The sequence below is a fragment of the Panulirus ornatus genome, chromosome 37, assembly GCF_036320965.1.
Source record: "Panulirus ornatus isolate Po-2019 chromosome 37, ASM3632096v1, whole genome shotgun sequence".
NCBI lineage: Eukaryota > Metazoa > Arthropoda > Malacostraca > Decapoda > Palinuridae > Panulirus > Panulirus ornatus.
In genome coordinates this window covers 22,303,755-22,330,552 of record NC_092260.1, presented here as the reverse complement: position 1 = coordinate 22,330,552, position 26,798 = coordinate 22,303,755, and the positions used below count along the sequence as shown (strand labels likewise).

Below are 26,798 nucleotides of genomic sequence, written 5' to 3'. Positions count from 1 at the left end.
ACCCAGATGCAGAACTCATTTGTCTCCGTCGTCCTCCTCCTCCTCCTCCTCCTCCACCACGCGTCCGTCTTCCTCCAACATAAAAACCAGACTTCCTCCTCCACATATGTGCGCGAATCATGATAAAATCTTTTGTCATTTTGGTGAAAACAGTTCCGGCAGTTTCAATCTAACTGAAAAAAAAGCGTCCCCCACACTAACCAAAACTAATCAATAAAGGCGGATACGTAATCTAACAACGTGTGTTGCAGAATATATATATATATATATATATATATATATATATATATATATATATATATATATATATATATATATATATATACAGAATGATATCAAAAGAGTCAAAGATTACAACTAGAAAGGACTCTAAATTCCCATTTTCACGGTTGATTCAGGTACACGAAAAAGCCGGCCATGAGAGACTCGTTCTCTCTTACGATGCTGATCACTGTGCAACACGAACAAAGCATAGTAAGTGAAGCAATCCTTAATACGTTGCCAAATGTTGGTATGACCAGCTCAACGACCTACTTTCCAAGTACGATAAAACGATCAAAATTTATCGCGATTCACACTCTGTATACAATTGTTACGGCAGGATGTACTGTTACAAATACAGGGTAACACGTGGGTCGCTTTACCAAGAACAGAGTATTGTTATATATCTGTAACTGCATCTGTATTCACAGATGAAATCTTCATGAGTTTACTACCTCCGCTGCATTACTTACAAAGTATTTCTGCATCTTAATTGGTGTGATTTGCGGTAGTTTGTTTATACAATATTCTCAGTACTGCAACTTCTGCGCCACTCTGTATAACAAGCCATTTATCGAATCGACACGGAATTTCTCTTGCCATATCGAAAAAAGGTTTCGCAAATTAAGAATCTACGATAGTAAAAGTAACCGTGTCCCCGCACCCTCCTCCGGCAAGCGCCCCTCTCTAGTGGTGGGGTCGAGTAGTTGGTCACGTCAGCGCAGGATATAACAGTGTTAACCTTTCCCCACTCGTTCTCTCCATATGTACGTACCATTTCAACATACCCTCCAGCACTCTCAACCACATTTTAGTACCACATCTTTCTCTTCCCCTTCCATCACTTAATCAAACCACCTCATTACATACTGTTCTCAAACACTTCATTTGCAACTCTTACATCCTCCCCCGCACAGCCTTATCTATAGCCCATAACTCGCATCCATATAAGATTACTGGGACTACTATACCTTCCAACATACCCACTTTTTGCCCTTCAACATTCTTCAGCGCTTTCGGAACTTCCGTCCCCTCACCCACCCAATGACTAACTCCCAGGTACCTAAAACATTTAACTTTCTCCAATTTTTCTCCATATAAACACACCCCAACTGACCTGTCCCGCAACCCTACTCAACATAACAACCTTATTTTCTATTCACTTTTATTCGACTTCCTCCTTACACAAACTTCAAAATTCAGTTGCTAACTTCCGACGTTTCTTACTCAACTCTGCCACCAGAGCTGTATCATTATTAAACAACATCAGGGCTGTATCATTAACAAATAACGTCATCGGTGCTGTATCATCAGTGAACACTCACTTCCTAGGCCTTCATTCCCTACAGACTGCATAATCGTCCCTTCCTCTAAGACGCGCATTTACCTCCTTCTCCACCTCATCATAAACAAATTACACAATCATGGTGACAGCACACACACCTGCCATAGACAAACCTTCATTTGAAGCCACTGTAGCCTAGTTGATAACATTTGTTAGAACTCAGTTCCTACGATTTTTTAATTAAGATTACAGCCTAGTTCCTATTATTCGCTAAGATTATGGTCTAGTTACTTAGACTGTGGAGACATACCAAAGTCTGCCTGGACACAAAATTTATCACTATGTCATTATTCCAAATAAGTAAGTTATATATATATATATATATATATATATATATATATATATATATATATATATATATATATATTTTTTTTTTTTTTTATACTTTGTCGCTGTCTCCCGCGTTTGCGAGGTAGCGCAAGGAAACAGACGAAAGAAATGGCCCAACCCCCCCCCATACACATGTATATACATACGTCCACACACGCAAATATACATACCTACACAGCTTTCCATGGTTTACCCCATGGTTTACCCCATATATATATATATATATATATATATATATATATATATATATATATATATATATATATATATAGATGAATCCCTTTATAAGAATGCACAATCACTTCGATCCCCTACACTTAGCGAAGTTTCAACTGTCAACGAGAAACTGGTACAAAAAATTCCATAGCAACAAAAAAATAATTCGATGCAGATGTAATTCTTTTTTAATGGCTAATAATTTGAAAGTTGACATGTTTTAATACACGAATAAGTGGGTTTGAAGAGAATTACTACAGGAAAAAATGCTAAAGTAACTTGCATAATAACAGCAATACACAAAAGTTTTGATGACAAAACAATGTAAATCTTAAAAAAAAAAAATCATAACATTAGTGTGAACCATCCATATCGAGAAAAAGTCTGTTTTAATTACCAGTTTCCACATTTTGTAGATTATTTTCCAAATTCAATTAATCATCTGAACATCAGTCCATCCCTAAATGTACAGGATTGAGGACAAGTTGGCAGATGAGCCTTAAGTCAAATCACTTCATTCTACAAGTTAAAATGGAGCCTACAGGTTATACAAGTCGAACAAAGAAAAAACATACTGTTAAGTGAAAAGAAAAATATGGCACTAAGCTCTGCTGGGTGGAACATATACATGGCGCAATATGTTGAAAAAATATAAACATGCATGATCAATAGGTCACAATGAGACATAGGAAATGCAGCAGATGGATAAAATTCTCTCATTCTCATGCTGGATAAAATACTATATAACACAATAATGATCTGAGGTGGGTAAAATATATTTCTGCAACAGCTTACAGTTGGTGCTGCACAAATTCATGATGTTCCATGACCAAAACATACACAGGTACTAAAAAATCAAATGAGTCAGTAAATGATAAATATTCATAACTCGCTACAAACTAAGATGGATTCACGTTATAAATACCAATGTATCTGGCAAAACACATATGTCAAATTGCAAACAAAATGTGAGAGAAGTATGTCAATAAGAGAGGGAGTGTGCAGGTAGTCACGTTCCCTGGGTTAACTAAGGGCGATTACTTCACCTTTATTTCCCGTGTGCAGTTCAACGCACGAGAGGAGGGACTGTGGCGAAAGACTGCCAAACAAAGAAAGAAGACCAGGAAGGTAACTTTACTTAAGAGAAATTAAGAGCAAACTGTAAAAAATAAAAGATCTTGAACAATGGGAATCTACTTATAAGGGCATTCGAAAACTAGCTCATCAAATTAAACAATAATCTCAATGAAAAAATAAATAAGACAAAATCTACAGTGGAAGATAAGCCTGATGCAGAAACAGAAAAGAGAATCTGACACGACTTAGGGAAATAACAAAAAGAAAGATATGACTTCGAAAAGGACACGACTGACATTAAAAAGAATGATCCAAGGGCGATAGAAAAAAATCATGGTAACAGAATGATACAGCGGTTAACACAGAATTATATATATATATATATATATATATATATATATATATATATATATATATATATATACATACATATATATATGAAAAGGTACTAGGTGTCAGTGATAACAATACAAGCTTTTAGCATACTACGAAAAGATGTGAAAATAATATATATATATATATATATATATATATATATATATATATATATATATATATATATATATATATATATATATATATATATATACCTTACCAGAAGTTAAGCCTGCAACATGCACAGAAGCACGATAAAGGGGTTAATCCTCCTCTTCACCAGAGTTTGAATATTACGTTAAAATATAATAATTTTTTACTGTATCGCAGCATACAAAATATCCCCTGGTTCCATGTATCTAATTATAATAATTCATGATGAAGATTTTCACAATAATTTCCAAGCTTCATAAATATCCTACAGATAACCTATAAATGTGAGGAATATTCATACGTGGCACCTGAGATGAGTAACGCATAGCCTACGTGATGGTTGGACAGTCCGCGCAGACAGGTACTCCAGGGTTAGTTTTGAGAATAAAACTGCGTTTCCATGAGTAACAGCTGGATATCTTGTACTCACCTCCAAGGGACGTTTCCTCACTGCTACTTCGCGGAGTTTCCATATCAAACAATTCTTGTAAACGTGTGAAATATTATTTTTTTTCCGACAGTTGTCACTATATCTCAGTCCAACCAAGCTCCACGATGCTTTGTTTTGGTAGGAACGTCAATGGCGCGTGACGTCATATCAATCAAACGAGATCCTAAATTTATACATTATACATCTACTTACAAACTTTATCATCTTTGTTCTGTTAACCTGAAAATAGTCGATATGATGTTTGTGCTAGATAAGATAGATTAGTAACTTCAGGAATTTTGGCGCCAAATTTTGAAATAACTCTGTAGGAAGTTTTGCTTCGTTTTTTCTGTATTCTTTGTAGGCCACAAACCTTAGGATTTACTCTTATGATTTTCTTGAAGTAGGACAATGACATCATTGACATTAAGCATTCTTTAAGGCCCAATGATAACTTCCATACAGACCCTCATTATATATATATATATATATATATATATATATATATATATATATATATATATATATATATATATATAATATATATATATATATATATATATATATATATATATATATATATATATATATTATCCCTGGGGATAGGGGAGAAAGAATACTTCCCACGTATTCCCTGCGTGTCGTAGAAGGCGACTAAAAGGGGAGGGAGCGGGGGGCTGGAAATCCTCCCCTCTTTTTTTTAATTTTCCAAAAGAAGGAACAGAGAATTGGGCCAGGTGAGGGTATTCCCTCAAAGGCCCAGTCCTCTGTTCTTAACGCTACCTCGCTAATGCGGGAAATGGCGAATAGTTTGAAAGAAAAAAGAAAAAGATATATGTGTCGGAGGTGGAGGGAACGAGGAGAAGAGGGAGACCAAATTGGAGGTGGAAAGATGGAGTGAAAAAGATTTTGTGTGATCGGGGCCTGAACATGCAGGAGGGTGAAAGGAGGGCAAGAAATAGAGTGAATTGGAGTCATGTGGTATACAGGGGTTGACGTGCTGTCAGTGGATTGAAGCAAGGCATGTGAAGCGTCTGGGGTAAACCGTGGAAAGCTGTGTAGGTATGTATATTTGCGTGTGTGGACGTGTGTATGTACATGTGTATGGGGGGGGGGGGGTTGGGCCATTTCTTTCGTCTGTTTCCTTGCGCTACCTCGCAAACGCGGGAGACAGCGACAAAGTATAAAAAAAAAAAAAAAAAAAAAAATATATATATATATATATATATATATATATATATATATATATATTTTTTTCAAACTATTCGCCATTTCCCGCGTTAGCGAGGTAGCGTTAAGAACAGAGAACTGGGCCACTGAGGGAATATCCTCACCTGGCCCCCTTCTCTGTTCCTTCTTTTGGAAAATTAAAAAAAATTGAGAGGGGAGGATTTCCAGCCCCCCGCTCCCTCCCCTTTTAGTCGCCTTCTACGACACGCAGGGAATACGTGGGAAGTATTCTTTCTCCCCTATCCCCAGGGATATATATATATATATATATATATATATATATATATATATATATATATATATATATATATATATATTTATTTTTTTTTTCATTATACTTTGTCGCTGTCTCCCGCGTTTGCGAGGTAGCGCAAGGAAACAGACGAAAGAAATGGCCCAACCCCCCCCCCCATACACATGTATATACATACGTCCAAACACGCAAATATACATACCTACACAGCTTTCCATGGTTTACCCCAGACGCTTCACATGCCCTGATTCAATCCACTGACAGCACGTCAACCCCGGTATACCACATCGCTCCAATTCACTCTATTCCTTGCCCTCCTTTCACCCTCCTGCATGTTCAGGCCCCGATCACACAAAATCTTTTTCACTCCATCTTTCCACCTCCAATTTGGTCTCCCTCTTCTCCTCGTTCCCTCCACCTCCGACACATATATCCTCTTGGTCAATCTTTCCTCACTCATTCTCTCCATGTGCCCAAACCACTTCAAAACACCCTCTTCTGCTCTCTCAACCACGCTCTTTTTATTTCCACACATCTCTCTTACCCTTACGTTACTCACTCGATCAAACCACCTCACACCACACATTGTCCTCAAACATCTCATTTCCAGCACATCCATCCTCCTGCGCACAACTCTATCCATAGCCCACGCCTCGCAACCATACAACATTGTTGGAACCACTATTCCTTCAAACATACCCATTTTGCTTTCCGAGATAATGTTCTCGACTTCCACACATTCTTCAAGGCCCCCAGAATTTTCGCCCCCTCCCCCACCCTATGATCCACTTCCGCTTCCACGGTTCCATCCGCTGCCAGTTCCACTCCCAGATATCTAAAACACTTCACTTCCTCCAGTTTTTCTCCATTCAAACTCACCTCCCAATTTACTGACTTTTGTTGAAAGGCTATTTAGGATATTCAGTGTATGTTTGGCTCAAAGTGATATGCCTGAGGAGTATAAAGGCAGGGGAACAAGGTTAAATGCTCAAATTACAGTTATAAGGTTGTTAGTCATAATCCAGAGATGAATGAGGGAGTGGTGGCAAGTACGCATCATTAAATCAAGGACGTACAATGTGGCTTTAGTAATAGTGATAGAGGGTTGTGAGTTACGTGTTTGCTTTGAATAATTTATGATACAGTTATTTAAATGTGCTATTCAAGGATCCGGAGAAAGTGTATGATCAGGCTGACAGAGATGCTTTGTGGAAGGAATTACAAATGTATGGTGTGGGAGGAAAGCTACTAGAAGTAATGAGTTTCAATGAAGTGTGTAAGGCGTGTGTGCGAGTGAGAAGAGAGTTGGTTAAGTGGTTCATTGTGAAGGTGGGTCTGCGGGTGGGGTGTTTGATGTCACAATGGCCTTTTATTCTGTTTATATACTGGGTGGTATGGGAGGTGAAAGCAAGAGTCTTCGAGAGAGGAGCAGGTCTACAGTCTATTAGGGGTGGGGAAGGCCTGTGATATCATTCAGCTGATGTTTGCTGATGACATGGCTCTGGTGGCACATTTGAGTGAGAAACAGTGGAAGCCAGTTTCTGAGTTTGGAAGATGTTTGAAAAGAGAAAGTTGGAAGGTACGTTAATAAGATTAAGGTTATAACAGTCATCAGTGGAAAGAGACAGGTTCATTGAAGAATTAATTTAAATGGAGAACCTCAAAGAAGATGAATGTTTTAGATACTTGGAAATGGATATGGCAGGGGATGGAACAATGGGAGCTGAAGTAAGCCATAAGGTGAGTGAAGGAGTTAAAGTCCTGAGCGCTCTGAGGGTTGTACAAGGAAAAGGATACGTTTGATGGTAAAGCGGTACCAATAGTGTAGTAAGTATGCAAGGTATGGGCTCTCAATAAAAACAGTAAGGAGAAGGGTAAGGGTGTTGGAAATGAAATGAAATGTTTGCAGAGGGTTGATCAAAAGAAAAATGATTGAGTAAGAAAAGGAGATAAAGATGTGCTGAATTGGATATATTAGGGGGTGAGTGAGGAGAGGCTGACTAAGACAGTATACATGTCAGAAGTGGAATGGAAAGGATGGGTGAAACCACGGAGGTGGAATGGAATGAAAGACGCTCCGAGTGATCTAGGCCTAAACATGCAGGAGGGTGTGAAGCATACAAAATACATCCACAGTGTAAAGACTCAATAAACACCAAGCAACCAACCCTACAACTCAGCCTTGAACTCCATTTAACCAGATTTACCCCTATCTGAAAATGCACTCCCCTAACAAATACGAGTCACAAAACTTTCTTATCTGTGCTCCAATAACACTAATTTCTTTTGCATTACAAACATCAATTCAACAAATCACAGGATCCCTTATGTCCAAGATGCAACATCACTGGATGCCAAAAATCTACTCAAGTGCCTTGCATGCACCCTATGAAGACCAGCATCATCACACTTCTTGAACAGTGGTCCCAGTTGGAAGCATAGTTGACTTCCAAGGCAATGCAGGAGCTCCATTAAAGGGATCCTATAGCTGCATAGGTGCAGTATACAAAATCTTTTTAAGAACCTGTCTCATACTTTTATCTCGTTTTCATTTCCTGTTCTACATACAGAGTCAGAAGTTTCAACAGTTCAAGTGCAGGACCAAACATAATAAATCTCTGCTCTTTCAAGAGGATTTGAGATGTTTTGATTTGGGGAGGGAATGCTGAAATAGCAAAATCTTTTACCAATTACTCATTAAAAGATAACTAAAATGAACTGAAAATTATAATGTGCAAATCTTACTTTTAACTGAATTCTTAAAGTTATGTTTGCAAAGAAATTGTGGCGAGGGGCATTCAAAGACATCTCTGTTGTGGACATCTTTAAAACTTCTGCAGGACTGAGTTTTCAAGTTTTAAATTACTTTAAGCTCAGGGATAGTCACAACCATGACAAGCCCTAGGGTTCCTAAAAATTCTGCTTAAAAGTTGAAAACTAAATTTGTTAACTAGTGTAAACAATAAAAGTTTTCATTCAGTCATGAATCATACTAACATGTCTATCTGAAAAAAATCCAAGGGCAATAAAGAACTAGAACCGTTAGGCAAAGACAAAGTCCTTGCACATCTATGATAATGTGTATTAACAAAACATTGTTATTAAATGTTTTATTGATAGACAAAGTACATTAGTTGCATTACAAAAAGTTACCAGAGTAGTACAGTTACATATCTTTTCAGCAATAGCATTGTCATTACCGATAAATTATATATTTCATGCATATATAGAAAGCATATCAGTTTATCTCCTTTTGCTTGCTTGCATCAGTAAATCAAATAGAACTGTAAAATTTCCATATCATAATGCTATTAATAGTAATTATAATGAGTATATGGGAGTTAGAGCTATGGAAAACTAAAACTACAAGAAAATATCCATAAAAAATAAAAATAAAAATCTGATACACATTTTCTGAGAATAAAAACTCGATTTGAATAAAAAGATGGCAATAAATTCTCTAATGCCCAGCAAAGGCAGTAGTGGTAAAGCAAGAATATATTATTATGAAGTGTTAGATTTTATGGCGTGATGTTTTTGCATCTGGGTCGTTGCTGGTCAACCTTCCCAACACACTGACTTAAATAACTGAAAAAACTAACAGCTTTTAAAATTCCAAATAAAATCTTAAAATTTCTTCCTTAAAGGATCATGATGTAAAACCAAGAAACACTATTAGATATCTTTAGTTTGCAACTACATCATGCACAATCAAATTTAAAAGGTACTGCTGGTAATAATTATGGCAGGTTTATTATGACTACCTCTATCACAACCAAAATTCCTTACACTGCACTTCAGTGTACTTTAAAGAAGATGTTTTTTTATCTTCTTATGAATGCGATTCAATAATTTCTAATTCCTGATGTTTCAAACCAACGAAAAAAAAATTGTTACAATTATTTGGATCTTAAAAACTAGTTTTGTTTTCATATAACATGCAAACAAAATTGTTTAAATTAATATTATAAATACCTGGCTACTAGAAATGACATCTTCATTTCCCAATTTACAGAAATATAAACAATGAAAGGAGTATAAACATCAAAGTCTAATATCACGGATACAATGATGTCGATTAACCAGGCCTATATGAAATGAGACAGCACAAGTGATTAATAAGACAGCCCACCTGGGGCTTGCCTACTCACCTGCTGTACTCAGAAGGGCATATAAAATCTTTTGGTTACCAGCAACTCCCTCACACAACAAACTCACAAACATGTAAAACTGAACAGAAATTTGTACACATAATACAGTATTGCCAATTAGCTTTGGTAAACCTAAACCCTGCATAGATATAATGCTTCTATATCAAGAACTTTTTTTAAAGAAAATAAAGGACTACATGCAAAGCAAATATAATATATATAATAATCTCCTTCATAGAAATAACGCTATAAACTCTTAGTGACTTCATGAAACACTGACCACGGAAAGATAATGGGCCATGTGACAGTTGGAATCTTGACCGAGGCAACTCAAAGTCCATCATCACACTGTATAAAACCACCACAGGCTTAAGTGGTAATAAAGCCATCTTGTGCTTCAGAAAAGTGGCACATGCACACACCTTACTTTAGGTTTAATGTGGTTTTCTCTCAAATATCATACTGGAAGAATAAAATTACAAATTCTCTAGATTAAAATATCTAACTCTTTTTGATGCTTGGAGTTGGACCTGACTCGGACATGCCAACTATTAACACCACGGCTAAATGAATGTATCACAAGCTAAAGAGGTTACAAAAGAAAATATTGGCCGTAGCCTAACACAAGCAAAGACAACTCTGACTTATGGTCAAGACAACAGGAGCCCAGGTTCCCTCCAAGGCAGCTGCATCAACTCACAATATCACTAACCACAAGAGCACTTCACTTGATTTCTAATAAAAAGGAAAGTTCCTTTTATAACATGAACATCCATGAAAATCCAATTTAATTTCATACTGGAAGCTTTGAAGAATTGTAAGTGCAACAGTGCCTCAATTATCTAAAAACATAGAACCTTAACTGTTCATGATATCTGTTTTTTTATAACTGTTTCATTCATGTTCATTTCATAATTAGAAAAAGTATGAAACTTTCATAAAACACTTTTTAGCAGTAACTGACTTGAACAGTGAAGATAATGGATTACCATGTTGAAAATAATAGAGGCAGACATGTGATATATGTGTGGTTGATGTCACTATAAGGCTGAGGGATGATATGCCACAACCTACACATCTCAACCTTACTGGCTGGTGTGGGCAAACTACTCCCGTCTTGCCACCATCCAGAGAAAACTTTGACACTCAGGGAAGAACTCACCACAACGGTCTGGGTTACTCCCCGCCACAGCTCTGGTGGGGTCAAGGCCAACAGAACAAGCACCCAATTTATTACAGAATAATAGTGTAAGTTCTATAAGAAACTTCAACTGACTACAGCCAAAAATATTCTCATTTATCATTCAAATTATTGTACTTAGTATTCCTGCAGTAAATTTAAAGTCACGACACCTTTTAATTACTGTAGAAAGAGGAAATACATATTCTTGCAATATGGCAAATATAAATGGGGCACTTTTCCAAGTTGCCACAAATGACCCTGCAACTGCAGCGAGGATCATGTCCCACACACCGAACGGAGAGACAATATTGTGTTTACAATTTTCCTGAATTATCTGTGGGGCCTGAACAAAGCAATGAGACGTTGAGGAATAACTCAAATTTGTGCCTACACACCACATTTGGCACAAGATACATTTCACAAGGGGGATGTACCACCCTATAACCTAAGGCTGATTCACTTGTGAAGACAAGATCAAGGGGGCCCTCAATGCTGCACTTCTAGAGGTTGCTAATTTGATGGCTAACTACGCAAAGACCCGTACAGCAAATCTCTTATGATTATAACAGACTGCAAGAGTTTGAGTGTAAGTATGTGTGGGTATGAATGTGTGTGATGAAAAAAGTTAGAGCAAATGTCTGTGAATGACTATATATATATATATATATATATATATATATATATATATATATATATATATATATATATATATATAAGAATGTGTGGAGGTGGGCAAGTGCATAAACTCTTTAGTATGTGCGATCATTTGTGTGTTATGGGGGAGTTTCACACTTGTGTTGCCCAGTCTCTTAACCCTTTACTTATACCATGTCTTTACTCTTATATGTATACACATACAGAGACATCCTAGCCTAAGCCAGGTACCCATTTACTGACCAGCCTTGAGGGGAAGATGAACAGCTGGGTTAGTTGTGGAAAAATGCTGCACCCAGGATTAAAACCCAAGCAGGCCCATACATGAAACATGGTCAGCAATGCTAACCTCTATACCTTGGAAGCCTGTGTGTGTGTGTGTGTGTGTGTGTGTGTGTGTGTGTGTACTACTTTTGTTACACACCCATGAGTGGAATAAAGTTTGGGATACTATTCAACCCCACAAATACACACAAAATCCCTAATTCCTTCAGTTTAAGTGCAATGTTGAGAACCTCCTCACCCAGCTTCCATCACTTCTACTATCTGCTCTCTGTCCCTTCATAACCCTGCAGTAAATACCTGGAGGTTCCTAATTCACTTACTCTACTCATGTTTCCTTATAAGATCAAGGCAAAGTTAGCCCCCTTAATCCCAATTTTTTTTAGCATCTCACCAAGACATCCAAGATGCCTGGAACTTAAAATTTCAGCAAGCTTATGGTAGGACAGACTTTGTATGGCAACAGACTGATGCACCGTATACAATTTTCAGACTGTCAGATTCAGTCCTGAAAAATTTACTTAATGGTACTATATGACCTTAAAAATTTCGGCAAAAGTGCAGTACATGCCGAGAAAACATGTGGTAATACTAAAAACAGATCTTATTTCCACAGCTGAAAGCTAAGGACCACATTTAAGAGACACACAAGTCAAATAACATTACCTCTACAAAACCTTAACCAATGCTGTAGAATCATATCAATAATTCAGGTTTCTTTAAACTTGCTTGCTAATACATTCAAACAAAATACATTCAGCTTGTGCACTCAAGTGCAAATGAAACAGAACATACTTTCACTTTACGGTTGAAAGAAACATAGAGAAAATGTATAATGTTACTTTAGGTGTCTTTTAAATGTTGCCCTATAATTACATCAGGTAATTAGGTAAAATTGTCATGTATGGCAGAGCGGACCCCACAGTCAATCTGTCCCCTTAAAAGAAACTATCGCAATAAACACACACGGCAGACACACTCAAATAATCTCAGAGGCCATAATCCATCTCTACAAACACAGGCATGCAGAACTCCTCAAACAAGAAAACCTCCTCAGAGGCCACCACTATATAGGATTGAATAATATATATGAATACTATCAGTTCTACACACTATAATCTTACTAATTATATAAAGTAATAAAGAGGCATTGCATATGCAGTTTCATTTTAGTTCTTAAAAGTCTTACAGGTACTAGGGGTTCTAAATTTTTTGCACAGTAGAAGTCAAAAACCTTAAATTAGGAAAAATATGTCCAAGTTAAGACAGGAAAGACACTTAGAAGGTGAAACCAGCAAATTGCATCCAAAATGTGTCGCGGTCAGTTGTTCAGAGCCTTGGGGGACCCGTCTCATACATCAACAACTCGAACTTCGGGGCATCAATGCTGCTGGGTATTCAACACCATGGCAGCAGACAAGCATTAAGCTATTCGCTTCTGCAATTCCTGGATATGTTGACTGTGTATATTAAGGAACCATGAGGAAGCCAATAATGATGAAAGGCGCTGATCTATATTCTACTTCTGTCCTCAGAACAAAAGCACTAAATGTAAAATGGTATTTACTCTATGAACTACTCAATACGTTTGATTATGATGAGAAATGGAGCAAAAAATTTCTGTTTTGGATCTGGATGAATCATCTCCACTATGGGAATGAAAGTAGCAAACAGGCGTATTACACAGTATCAGAAAACCAAAGCCACAGTCAAAGCAGTCTCAAAAATTAGATTTGTTCAAGTTTTAAGAAATTTAATGCTGCGTTCTTTTATATAAATTAAAGTTTTCACTGTAGCTCTACTTCTCTAAATTCAATTATGTGTCACTACTGTGTTTTATTGACTGTTAGACGGAGTGTTGATGAGGATCAACTTTCCCTGAGTTGGAGTGGGTAGCTGAGCCCTACTGAGCCTCCCCTGTAAGGATGTACCGACCTTGTCACTAACCCAATGTGTTGAGTTGTGGAAGCACCAACCCAGTCAAATTCACAGGTCAACTCTTTATTTTACGGATAAAACAATTCAAATTTCATAATTTCATATAATTTTTCTTAAAATCTTAAATACATTTCTAAAATGTTTAGATATATAATTCCTTAAATTTAATCAAAGAAACATTGAAGAGTTTGCCTGGAAGTCTCTCTACCAACACTGCTGGCACACTCACCAAGCAGTGAAATGTGGGTAGTTGTGCAATCACAACAAAAACATATCAACTCTTAACCATTCATTCTAAAGCCATCAGATCAAATAACCCAATGCAATCATGAACCACAACCATGATCACTTGATAATGCAGCAAGCCTGATCCTTGTTAAATGGAAAAAAAACTTGTTATATCACTATCTTGTGTTCATGTGGCTGGTCATGGCAAAAGCTTGCAGGGTCTATTAAAGCTGTTTCCAGGAGCTATAAAAGCTGTCCTGTTCACTAACGCTGAAGTCTCTCTCACAACAAACTATTTACAGCCTAACCTCGCTTGTTCGACTGAATTCCTCAATGGAATAATTCTTACAGAAAAACAAAATGTAGGAGATTTTCGAGTAAGGCTCCTAACTTGTGTAAAGAATGTGGGCAAGAATATTGGCAACAATGTAAGGGAAACTTTAATGAAACCATCAAACCTCTTAGTCACTTGCAATGCACGTTTTACAAACTAATGCCAATAATTTGTTGAGTAGAAGTATCGCTATGGCTTCCTTCATAGTATGTGGATAACTTTTGGTACGACCACAAACTTAGATTATCTACTCTCAGCAAGAGAAAAATTTCAGAAGCACTGCAACTGGTAGTTAAGGGTCTGATAATAATGTTAGCATCAGCATTGCAAAGACTTTATGGTGTATATAAACTTTATGATGTATTTCAAGGAAACCCTTACTATGCAGTGGAATAATGGATGTGGAAGTCTTGCTGCATCATTACTACTATACCTTATGAATGATGACATGCTATTTCCAAGACCGGATTCTGTAAGTACAATATTTCTAGCTCATCCTATTAGTAATGTCAGGTATACCCAGACGAGTTGCTCTTAAAATTAAGACATCTTTTCTGTGGCATTTTGAAATTGCTTCTCTAGGATACTGTCGAACAAACGATGATTGACTTTTTGCCTTTAACATCTGCAGCACTCCACCACCTGAACGTCTGACCACCACAACCAGTAACTCCACAACACGATGCTGGTTCAATACTTATAGCACTGGTGGCGTGATTAGCTGATTCTGGGCCATGTGAAAATAGTGAAATCATAAAGCACCAACCCAGCTATCTCTGGCCTCTTTCTGGTATTCAGTAATAATTTCAATGAGTTTTGGGAGATACCAGGGGTGGGCTTTAAAAGGCTTCACTGTGCACTCAAGCTCATCACTTCACACTTAAACTTGCTTCTGGAGACTCTTGTGGAAGAGCTTTTGATTCTGCCTCATGGGGATACTCTGGCTCCCCCTCCTTCTTAACACCATCTTTGTCATCATCTCCTTCTCCTCCTACAGTTTCTGCAACTTCTACCCCTTCTGAACCTCCTCCTCGAGCCTTATTACCCTTGAACCCTTTTCTCTCCTCATCCTTGTGCCACTCACCCTCATTATAAGGAGATTCTGCATTGTTGGAATTAGGTGAACATGGCTCTTCCTTAGGCTCACATAGCTGAACTATGGGCTCAAGGTTTGGCTCTTCTGTTCCCTCCTCCCCATCTTCTGTTCCATCTTCACCCTCCTCCACATCTTCATCCTCACCCTCTGCTCCCTCCTCTCCTCTAGATTTCATTAAATACTTTGATTCTCTAAGGATCTTGATTTTAAGGCTCTTAATAGGGTGACGTTTCTTTTTATGAGTCTTCAAGCAACGTTTTAGTCTAAACATAGCTGGACACTCATCACATTTGATTCTTCGCCTTCCCTGACCTGGTCCCTTGCCATGCATCCTCTGTATGTGAGTTTTTAAATTGGATCTCTGTGCAAACCCAGCACCACAGTGATCACATTCAAAGGGCCTTTCTCCTGAATGCAATTTCATGTGGATTCGAAGGTTGCTCATCATTGTAAATTTTGCACTACACTCAAGACAAGTGTAAGGCTTAATTGCAGCTGGGTTTTTCTTACGACCTCTCCTAGCTGGAGTGCCAGCCTCTCCACTATGTACTCTATTTTTATGAGCCTTAAGGTTTGATTTCTGCGTGAATGCTTTGTCACACTGATCACATTTATGGGGTCTTTCACCAGTATGTGTCACAGCATGAGTTTTCAAATTGGCAATCTGTCTAAATGCTGCATCACATTGATCACATTTATATGGCCTTTCATCAGAATGAATTTTTTGATGTGTTTTGAGTGTGGACAATTGCGTAAAGCAAGATTTGCATTGTAGGCACTGATAAGGTCGTTCACCAGTGTGGATTCTTCTGTGAGCTCTAAGGTTGCCTTGCTGAGTAAACTTTGAACCACACTCTTCACATGTGAAAGGCTTCTCCCCTGTATGCCGCCACATGTGATTCTTAAGCTGTGTACTATTCTTAAATATCTTCTCACATTCAATACATTTGTGTACTACTGGAATACGAGGTGGCTTTGGTTCTTTAGGCTTTTTTGGTTTTGGTGGCTTGGGAGCTGAAGGCAGAGGGGGCTCATGTCCAACCACAGATGGGGGATAATCCTGATTGAAGGGTTTGATATCAAGAAATGGCTTCACCTCCACATCATCTTCCATTCCCATATCATCTCGGTGATCTATGTCTTGACCTTCATTCATGTATTGGTTAAACTGTGCATTAAAGGGGCTAGTGTAGAACTGGTGCTGTGGAAGTGCAGGGGTGCCAGATGGGTCAGACACTGAAGATACAGATGAAACAGGAGTTGGTGGACCAAGACTATTGTGACTCATTTCTCCACGGTACAAAGTATCAGAGTAACGAGGAGATTCAACTCGCATGGGTTCACGCATTGGGTGTGGAGACTCTGTCATCATCCTGTGGGTCAAGGGATCATAGTGAGAACGCATAGGAGGCATAGAGGGCTCTGGAGTGGGTAATGGGTTCATCCTCATTCCTCCAGTATTGTTAGGGTTTTCATGATTAATACGAAGATTCTCTGGCATGATCTGGTGGGAAGGCTCTGTCACACAAAGATTTTCTGGGACCATTCGTGATGCTTCAGACTTCACCCTGAGATTCTCTGGCATCACAGGATGGGTTTGAGGTGTCTCTGAGCCCAAACGAAGGTGATGTGGTGTGTCTGCTCCAAGACGCATATGCTCATTACTTTCAACTCCAAGGTGATGGTGCTGTGGGATATCAGAACTCATACGAAGATGCTGCTGAGAGGATTCTACCCCTAATCGAAGATGCTGGGAAGTTTCCACACCTATCCGTAAGTGGTGAGGTGTTTCAGCTCCTACTCGAAGGTGCTGAGGAGTTTCTGTCCCAAGTCGCATATGCTGGGGAGTTTCTGCGCCTATTCGTAGATGCTGAGGATTATCTGTCCCCACCCTTAGATGCTGAGGAGTTTCTGTTCCAATTCGTAGATGTTGAGGTGTTTCTGCTCCAACTCGTAGATGCTGAGGTGTTTCTGCCCCAACTCGTATGTGCTGAGGTGTTTCTGCTCCAACTCGTAGATGAAGAGGTGTATCTGTTGCTAATCTGATATGCTGAGAAGTTTCTGCCCCAATTCGCATATGCTGAGGAGTTTCTGCCCTTCCCTGGGGATGATGAGGAGTTTCTGCCCCTACTCGAAGATGCTGAGGAGTTTCTGCTCTAACCTGGAGATGTTGGGGAGTTTCTGCTCCTATTCGCATATGTTGTGGGGTTTCAGCCCCTACTCGAAGGTGCTGAGGGGTTTCAGCTCTTACTCGAAGGTGTTGAGGAGTTTCAGCCCCTACTCGGAGATGTTGGGGAGTTTCTGCACCAACTCTAAGATGCTGGGGAGTTTCTGCACCAACTCTAAGATGCTGGGGAGTTTCTGCTCTAACTTGGATATGTTGTGGAGTTTCTGCCCTTACTTGAATATGCTGAGGAGTGTCTGCTCCCACACATAAGTTTTCTGGCATACGTTGATTACTTAAATCTGTTCCATATCTTAATGCATCAGAGCGAAGTGAATCACTTGAAGTGTAGCGTAAGTTTTCAGACATCAACCTCTGGTCTGTTGGAGACCTTAAATTTTCTTGCACAGCTCTCTGAGAAGGGGTAAAGTAATCTCTGAGACTCTCCTGCACCATACGTTGTGCGTCTGCATGACTGCGAATGGACTCCTGCACACTACGTTGAGGAGGTTCTGAGGGAGGCCTCAGGGGATCAGACATTATACTGCGATATGAGGTTTCAGGACTACGTACTGACTCTGATACAGGAGGGCGTAGAGCCTCAGCAACTAGTCGCTGAGGATCTGACTGCAGCCGCTGAAGATCAGAAACAAGACGCTGTGCATTAGAAGCCAGTTGTTGTAAGTTGGATTCCTGGGCTCTCTGCAAATCTACTGGATTCCTATAGGGGTCACTGGGAGGCCGTTGATAAAGGTCAACATTTTGCTCTTCTGTTCTCTGCAGCTCTGATTTTATTCGCTGGAGATCTGCTGGTAAACGCTGTGGATCATTTGACTGTCTGTAAGGATCTGCTGACATCCTCTGACTATCAACCCCATACCGATTTTGGTCTAATGACTCTGCAGTCAGTCTATAGGTTTCTGGAAGATACCTGTGTGCCTCAGGAGGTGCCCCAGTCATGAATTTTGATCCCGAAAACATCATATTATGTCCTAAAGCCATGAGCTGAGCACTAGGAGACATTAAACTTGAACTGGGGCTAGATATGCTTGGATAGGAGGCTGGGATTTGTTGGCTAGGGACGGATGACGGGTGTGGAAACATTGCTCTTCCATCCAGTGCACCTGCAGGTGTGCTGCTGCGACTTCCACTCTGCATCTGTAGATGACAAAAAGAAATAATTTTGGCAAAGGACATAACATCATGCAATTCACAAAACAAAAGTACTTGAAAAACAAAACTATGGAGAAAGATTAATATTTGGAGAAAATCAAAAAGTTTATCCTTAACAGTAATTATGTCAAACATGACAATGGAAAGCATACAATGCATCTGTACTATAACTTTTAAGTTGAACAAGCCATCCATAAAGACCTGTGACCAATCCTTAATGAAATATAACACTTCTATTGGGTATCATCTATAATACCTCTTCTAACTCAATATGCAATGACCATTTGCAACTACCACTTTATCAACTGGTCTTCTTAATTTATACCGCCAGTTGCATCTTTAAAAAAGGCCACTAAGTGCAATAATCATATAAGCAAAGATAGGTTGGCAGTGAAAAAGGAAGGTCCCATTCCTAGCTGATGTGAAGGTCCCCTTTTTTGAGGGGAAAAAAATCTGTACAGTACAGCAGAGTAAAATGTGTGGAGGGGTGGCAACGGGAATGGATGAAGGCAGCAAGTATGGATATGTACATGTGTATATATGTATAAGTCTGAGTATGTATATGTGTAGGTATGTATATTTGCGTGTGTGGACGTATGTATATACATGTGTATGGGGGTGGGTTGGGCCATTTCTTTCGTCTGTTTCCTTGCGCTACCTCGCAAACGTGGGAGACAGCAAAAAAAAAAAAAAAAAAAAAAAAAAAAAAAAAAATGTATATGTATATATACGTTGAAATGTATAGGTATGATTATATGTTTATGTATATGCATGTGTAAGTGGGTGGGTTGGGCCATTCTTTCGTCTGTTTCCTTGCGCTACCTTGCTAACATGGGAGACAGCAAGTGAAAAAGATTTTGAGCGATCGGGGCCTTAACATACAGGAGGGTGAAAGGCATGCAAGGAATAGAGTGAATTGGAACAATGTGGTATACTGGGGTCGACATGCTGTCAATAGATTGAACCAGGGCATGTGAAGCATCTGGGATAAACCATGGAAAGTTTTGTGGGGCCTGGATATGGAAGGGAGCGGTGGTTTCAGTGTATTACACATGGGGTAAACCATGGAAAGTTCTGTGGGGCCTGGATGTGGAAAGGGAGCTGTGGTATCAGTGCATTATTACATGACAGCTAGAGACTGAGTGTGAACGAATGCGGCCTTTGTTGTCTTTTCCTAGCACTACCTCGCACACATGAGGGGGGGAAAGGGTTGGTATTTCATGTGCGGCAGGGTGGCGATGGGAATGAATAAAGGCAGACTATGAATTGTGTACATGTGTATATATGTATTTGTCTGTGTGTGTATATATATGTATACATTGAGATGTATAGGTATGTATACTTGCGTGTGCGGACATGTATGTATATACATGTGTATGTGGGTGGGATGGGCCATTCCTTCGTCTGTTTCCTTGCGATACCTCGCTAATGCAGGAGACAGCGACAAAGCAAAATAAATATAAATTATTTATTTATTCATATTTCCTTTCAATAAATGAACATTTCATACAAGTATACTGTAAATGCCAAAACAATCTATTGTTCTCCATATGAGGATAGGCTGATGTCAGATGAGTGTAGAGAATAACATGGTTGCACAAGGTGAGGGAGACATTTGTTAAACTTGGTGATGTTATGTACAGAACAAAGTAATGAGGCTCCACCATTCTCTAGTCTTTCTACCACCTCTAATTTCATTTCATGGGTTAACATCTATCTAGGCTTCTTCATTTGTTGGAACACTAGGTTGTTTTGTCGGTCCCATATCACTGACAAAGAGAACAAATCAAGCATTATACATTTAATACAAAACAGCAATTGGTGATAATATGCCTTGTTTCCCATGATTTACTGCTATATCCACAAGAAATCTTCCTTCAAGCATATCTTAGCATCCCTTTTACTATCTTTTTATCACTTTTGAACAAGTAAAGATTTTTCACTTTTTTTAAACATGTGTCAGTGTGTGCTGTTCATTATGTTTTCATTATTCTTTTAATTAGTGACTAGTCAAGGCTAGAAATTTCTATTTCATTCTTTTAGACAGTAATAATAAAACATTATTCACACAATACAAATAAGCACTATGCAGTAACGGTGTCACTGTGACACCCAGGAGTATATTTTTCTTACACAGCATCTTAATGCTTCCTATTGTTTACCTATCCTGGGCACTGGGGTGGAAGAATACTACCCATGACTATCCTGCATGTTGTAGGTGATTAAGATGGGCAGGGGTGGGAAGGTGGAAACCTCCCACTTCTGTATTGTTAGCTTTCAAATGAAAAAACAGGTAGGAGACAAGCAAAGATTTTTTCCTCTCAGTCTCTATCATCCCACAACAGTGGGAAATGGTAAAAAGGTATGAAAGATAGATTAGACATCAACAGGCTTTTACCTTTTCTTATCACTTTCAGAAAAGTGGAAAAAAAGAAGTCTTTCAAAATATCTTAAGTGCAACCACATATGTGCAAATCTTAACTTGGTATTAATGAAATCTAAACAGTAAAAGGGAAATCACATATATGCAAATTTATGTGAAGCTGGTTTACACAAGGGAGACCAGATTTTCTTTCTATACCCCCAGAGACACCATAGCTTACCCTGATTCCTATATTTCCACTAAAATCTTCACAGTCTACTTTCCATGTGAAATATGCATTCTCTGGATTATCTATTAATTCAGCATCCTCATCTTAACACATTCACTGTCACAATAGACGCCATATTTCTGATCTACTGCAATGAGACATTTCTCAATTAAAAAATAAAAACAGTAACAAAAAGGTAAATGTAATACAGGAGTAAGAGTGAAACAGTCAGAATTATGTCATACAGAACCCACATAATCATCATATAATCCGTTGTATATCAACATGCTCTCACTCACTCACACTGTTGCTAGCATTTAAATATTTACAATAATAAACAATTTGTGATGATATTTGGTCGGACGTGTATGAATATATATGTGTATGTGGGTGGGTTGGGCCATTCTTTCGTCTGTTTCCTTGCGCTACCTCGCTAACGCGGGAGACAGCGACAAAGTATAATAAATAAATAAAATAGAATAAATAAAAAATTTGGTTGGCTACACATTCATTCTTTTGCTTGCTTTCATTCATAAATAATTACTCAATATTACTATATACACAAAACAACAAATATCATAACTTCACAATTATCACATGAGATATTGAGATAAGTACTTATCCAAACACTTTTTTTACATGCATTTGTTCATACATGATTCCTTTAGAAGACTGTATACACCACACAAGAGACTTCACAATAAGTTCACAATCATATGATGATGTTAAAATAAAAGCTACTGCCAGTGTGAAAATCTTTACAATAATTATCAATGTGTGATACTTTTTTTTGGTCTTATATTTTTTCATATACATATGTTCAAAAACAATTGTTCTATAATGCTGTATACACCACAGAGTAATCAAAATAACATCTTCACAATTACAAAGAAGTTATGTTGAGGTAAGTACTAATGCTAGTGTGGACACCTTTATATTATTTATTAATCTGTGATGCTGTTTTTGGTCTTGCACTTTCTTGCATGCACTTGTTCATAAATGACAGTTCTGTAATACTGTATAAACTATATAGTAAATATTATTACAACTCCTCAATTAGAAACTGATTATTTTGAGATACATGCTTCCACTAGTGTAGCATCTATGTGATAACCATCAATCTGTGATGCTGTTTTTGGTTTTACACTGTTTTCCACAGGCATTCATTAATAAATGACTGCTCTAAAACACTATGTACATTAAACGGGATATATCATAACGACTTCAATGTCACGAAGTGATTATGGTAAGAGATACCAACAGTGTGGAAATCTTTACAGTAACTATTAATCTGCAATGTTGTTTTTGGTCTTAAATGGTCTTGTTCTACATGCTTCTTTTCATAAATAATAAATCTTTTACAGTACTGGTCTGTGGCAGGGATGTGTAATGTCCCCATGGTTGTTTAATTTGTTTATGGGTGGGGTGGTTAGGGAGGTAAATGCAAAAGTTTTGGAAAGAGGGGTGAGTATGCAGTTTGTTGGGGATGAGAGGGACTGGGAAGTAAGTCAGTTTTTGTTTGTCAATGATACAGCTCTGGTGGCTGATTCAAGAGAGAAACTGCAGAAATTGGTGAGTTTGGAAAAGTGTGGGAAAGGAGAAAGTTGAGAGTAAATGTGAATAAGAGCAAGGTTATTAGGTTCAGTAGGGTTAAGGGACAAGTTAATTGGGATGAAAGTTTGAATGGAGAAAAATAGGAGGAAGTGAAGTGTTTTAGATATCTGGAAGTGGCCTTCGCAGCAAATGGAACCATGGAAGTGGAAGTGAGTCACAGGGTGTGGGAGGGGGAGAAGGTTCTGGGAGCGTTGAAGAATGCATGGAAGGAGAGAACGTTTGCTCAGAGAGCAAAAATGGGTAAGTTTGAAGGAATGGTAGTTCCAACAACGATGTATGGTTGCAAGGCATGGGCTACAGATAGGGTTGTACGGAGGAGAGTGGATATGATGGAAATAAAATGCTTAAGGACAATATGTGATGTGAGGCAGTTTGACCGAGCAAGTAATGAAAGGGTAAGATAGATGTGTGGAGATAAAAAGAGTGTGGTTGAGAGAGCAGAAGAGGGTGTATTGAAATGGTTTGGCCATATGGAGAGAATGAGTGAGGAAAGATTGACAAAGAGGATATATGTGTCAGAGGTAGAAGGAGCAAGGAGAAGCGGGAAACCACACTGGAGGTGGAAGGATGGAGTGAAAAAGATTTTGAGCGATCAAGGCCTGAACATACAGGAGGGTGAGAGGTGTGCAATAGAGTAAATTGGAACAATGTGATATACCGGGGTCGATGTGCTGTCAATGGACTGAACCAGGGCATTTGAAACATTTGAGATAAACCATGGAAATGCCTGTGGGGCATAGATGTGGATAGGGAGCTGTGGCTTCAGTGCATTACACGACAGCTAGACTGAATGTGAACGAATGTGGCCTTTTTTCTCTGTTTTCCTGGCGCTACCTCACTGAAGCAGGGGGTAGCGATGCTATTTCCTGTGGGGCGGGGTTGCACCTGAATGGATGAAGGCAAGCAAGAATGCATATGTACATTCATCTATGTATGTGTATGTATGTGTATGTGTGTGTGTGTGTGTATATATATATATATATATATATATATATATATATATATATATATATATATATATATCTATCCCTGGGGATAGGGGAGAAAGAATACTTCCCACGTATTCCCTGCGTGTCGTAGAAGGCGACTAAAAGGGAAGGGAGCGGGGGGCTGGAAATCCTCCCCTCTCGTTTTTTTTTTTCCCCCAAAAGAAGGAACAGAGAAGGGGGCCAGGTGAGGGTATTCCCTCAAAGGCCCAGTCCTCTGTTCTTAACGCTACCTCGCTATCGCGGGAAATGGCGAATAGTATGAAAAAAAAAAAAAAAAAAAAAAAAAAAATATATATATATATATATATATATATATATATATATATATATATATATATAAGGAAAGGGAGCAAATGGAAACTTCAGTGAAGGGCGCAAATGGGGAGGTGATAACAAGTAGTGGTGATGTGAGAAGGATATGGAGTGAGTATTTTGAAGGTTTGTTGAATGTGTTTGATGATAGAGTGGCAGATATAGGGTGTTTTGGTCGAGGTGGTGTGCAAAGTGAGAGGGTTAGGGAAAATGATTTGGTAAACATAGAAGAGGTAGTAAAAGCTTTGCGGAAGATGAAAGCCGGCAAGGCAGCAGGTTTGGATGGTATTGCAGTGGAATTTATTAAAAAAGGGGGTGATTGTATTGTTGACTGGTTGGTAAGGTTATTTAATATATATATATATATATATATATATATATATATATATATATATATATATATATATCCCTGGGGATAGGGGAGAAAGAATACTTCCCACGTATTCCTTGCGTGTCGTAGAAGGCGACTAAAAGGGGAGGGAGCGGGTGGCTGGAAATCCTCCCCTTTCTTGTTTTTTTTTAATTTTCCAAAAGAAGCAACAGAGAAGGGGGTCAGGTGAGGATATTCCCTCAAAGGCCCAGTCCTCTGTTCTTAACGCTACCTCGCTATCGCGGGAAATGGCGAATAGTATGAAAAAAAAAAAAAAAAAAAAAAAATATATGTGTGTGTGTGTGTGTGTGTATGTATGAGTGTATGGGCCATTCCTCATCTGTTTCCTGGTGCTACCTTGCTGATGCAGGAAATGACGATCAAGTATGATAAATATAAATAAATCAAATACAGATGAAATACATAATCAAATTTAACTACTTTACCCTGGAGGGTGCTTGGTGCCCAGATCTATCACAGATAGCCCAGCATGAATGGCCCAGCTCAAAGAGTAATTTACTCAATGCATTATGATATTTATATTTTGACACAGCCACAATTTGTTTTTCTCATTTCTATTTTCTAAATTATTTGTTTCACACTTGATGCTTATGCTGGTTAACAGCCTTTTAAGCTTAAAAAAGAGTATATAAAGTTACAGCCAGTATAAAAATCTAAATTTTCTTTCATAACCACACAATATAATCATTTTCATTTGATGAGTAGGGCTGGTTGGCATCTGAAATTTCATCATTACCCTTGTATGTTGTATCCTTAGGTAATATTACTATGCAACCCTAGGATCCCTTCCACACAGATTTGGAGGGGATCCTCCCAATACACACACCTTGGTACCTGGCATAAGCTTGGGGTGTGCGTGTGTGTGTTAGTATGAATACATACACAGGAGTAAAGACAAAGTCTACACCTATAAGGTTAAGAAGCTGAGACAACATCAGTGTAAAACTATCTCCTTGTAAAAGACAAAATTTTCAAATTTCTAAACAAAAATGAAAACAGCAAAGAAGAAAAGTTCTATGAAATCAGCGAAATGAGAGGAATGTTTGGTCAAAGCAAGAAGAAATGTCAAGAGGTGTATTCACATTAGCAATTTCTTGCATGGATAGTGAGGCCTCAGTGATGTGCCTTTAAACAAGCCTACATTACTGGTGGACTGGGTAGCTCAGCCAGATATCAATTCATCTTACATTCTCCCAAACATTTCCACTGATTTCTTAATATCACTTTTGAGATTACACGCTGTTAGAAGTTTCTGTGTAAAAATCACAATAAAATAATAATTGTATTATATATTTTGGTGAGTGGATAATAAATGGTAAGCAAGAGGATCTAACATCTATAAGTGGTGTAATAAATGCAGGAGAATTACACATTATTTTGTGAATATTTCTCATATCAGTTTATAAGTTAGGTAAGAAATGTCTGAAGGGAAATGAAAATCATTGTAAAAAATACTACGTTTTGACATGTTACGAGATAAATAAAAGATAAGTATACAGGCTGTATAAAATTAATAAAAAGTGTCCTTATGAATGATAATTACACATCTATATTGTAATTATTTTCCACTTTATTAGTCAATGAATACATTTAGATGTTTCTTAAATGAAGTTTAAAAATCAAGTAAAATGTTTTAAAGTTAGTAGAAGATAGGAAGAGACTATGTGAAAACAACTGAAACAAGCGAAGAACTCCCTCCGGATGTTGCTTACCTGCAGAATTATACACACTAATTCTGCTTCTTAGTATTTCACTTTTTGCATTTCACTATCATTTCTATGGATCCTTCCTCTGCATAACAAGGGCAACTTAACTTACCACAGTTTTTAAAATGTGTGGATAATTCTTCCACTATGTTGGTAAGTTGATTATTTCTTTTATTCCAACCATGCATTTCCTCCTTTCTTTTATACTTGGCAGCACCAGGAACATATGAAGAAAAGACCTCATTCACTCACATCCATCCAACAAAGAGTTCCCATTGATCTTTACCCAGTTAAAGCACTTACTACTCTTAAAGGTATGATT

The 26,798-nt window shown here is 38.2% G+C and overlaps 1 protein-coding gene across 3 annotated transcripts in view; it reads right to left on the bottom strand.

Moving 5' to 3' along the window:
* Positions 1–8,765: 8,765 nt before the first annotated feature.
* Positions 8,766–26,798, bottom strand: part of LOC139760585 (uncharacterized) — a 54,544-nt gene continuing 36,511 nt past the window's right edge. For all 3 annotated transcript variants that reach the window (XM_071683948.1, XM_071683946.1, XM_071683947.1), the window contains exon 3: positions 8,766–18,858. In XM_071683948.1, the coding sequence (XP_071540049.1) occupies positions 15,310–18,858 (3,549 nt within the window). In that variant the 3' untranslated portion in view covers positions 8,766–15,309. The remainder of the gene's footprint in view (positions 18,859–26,798) is intronic.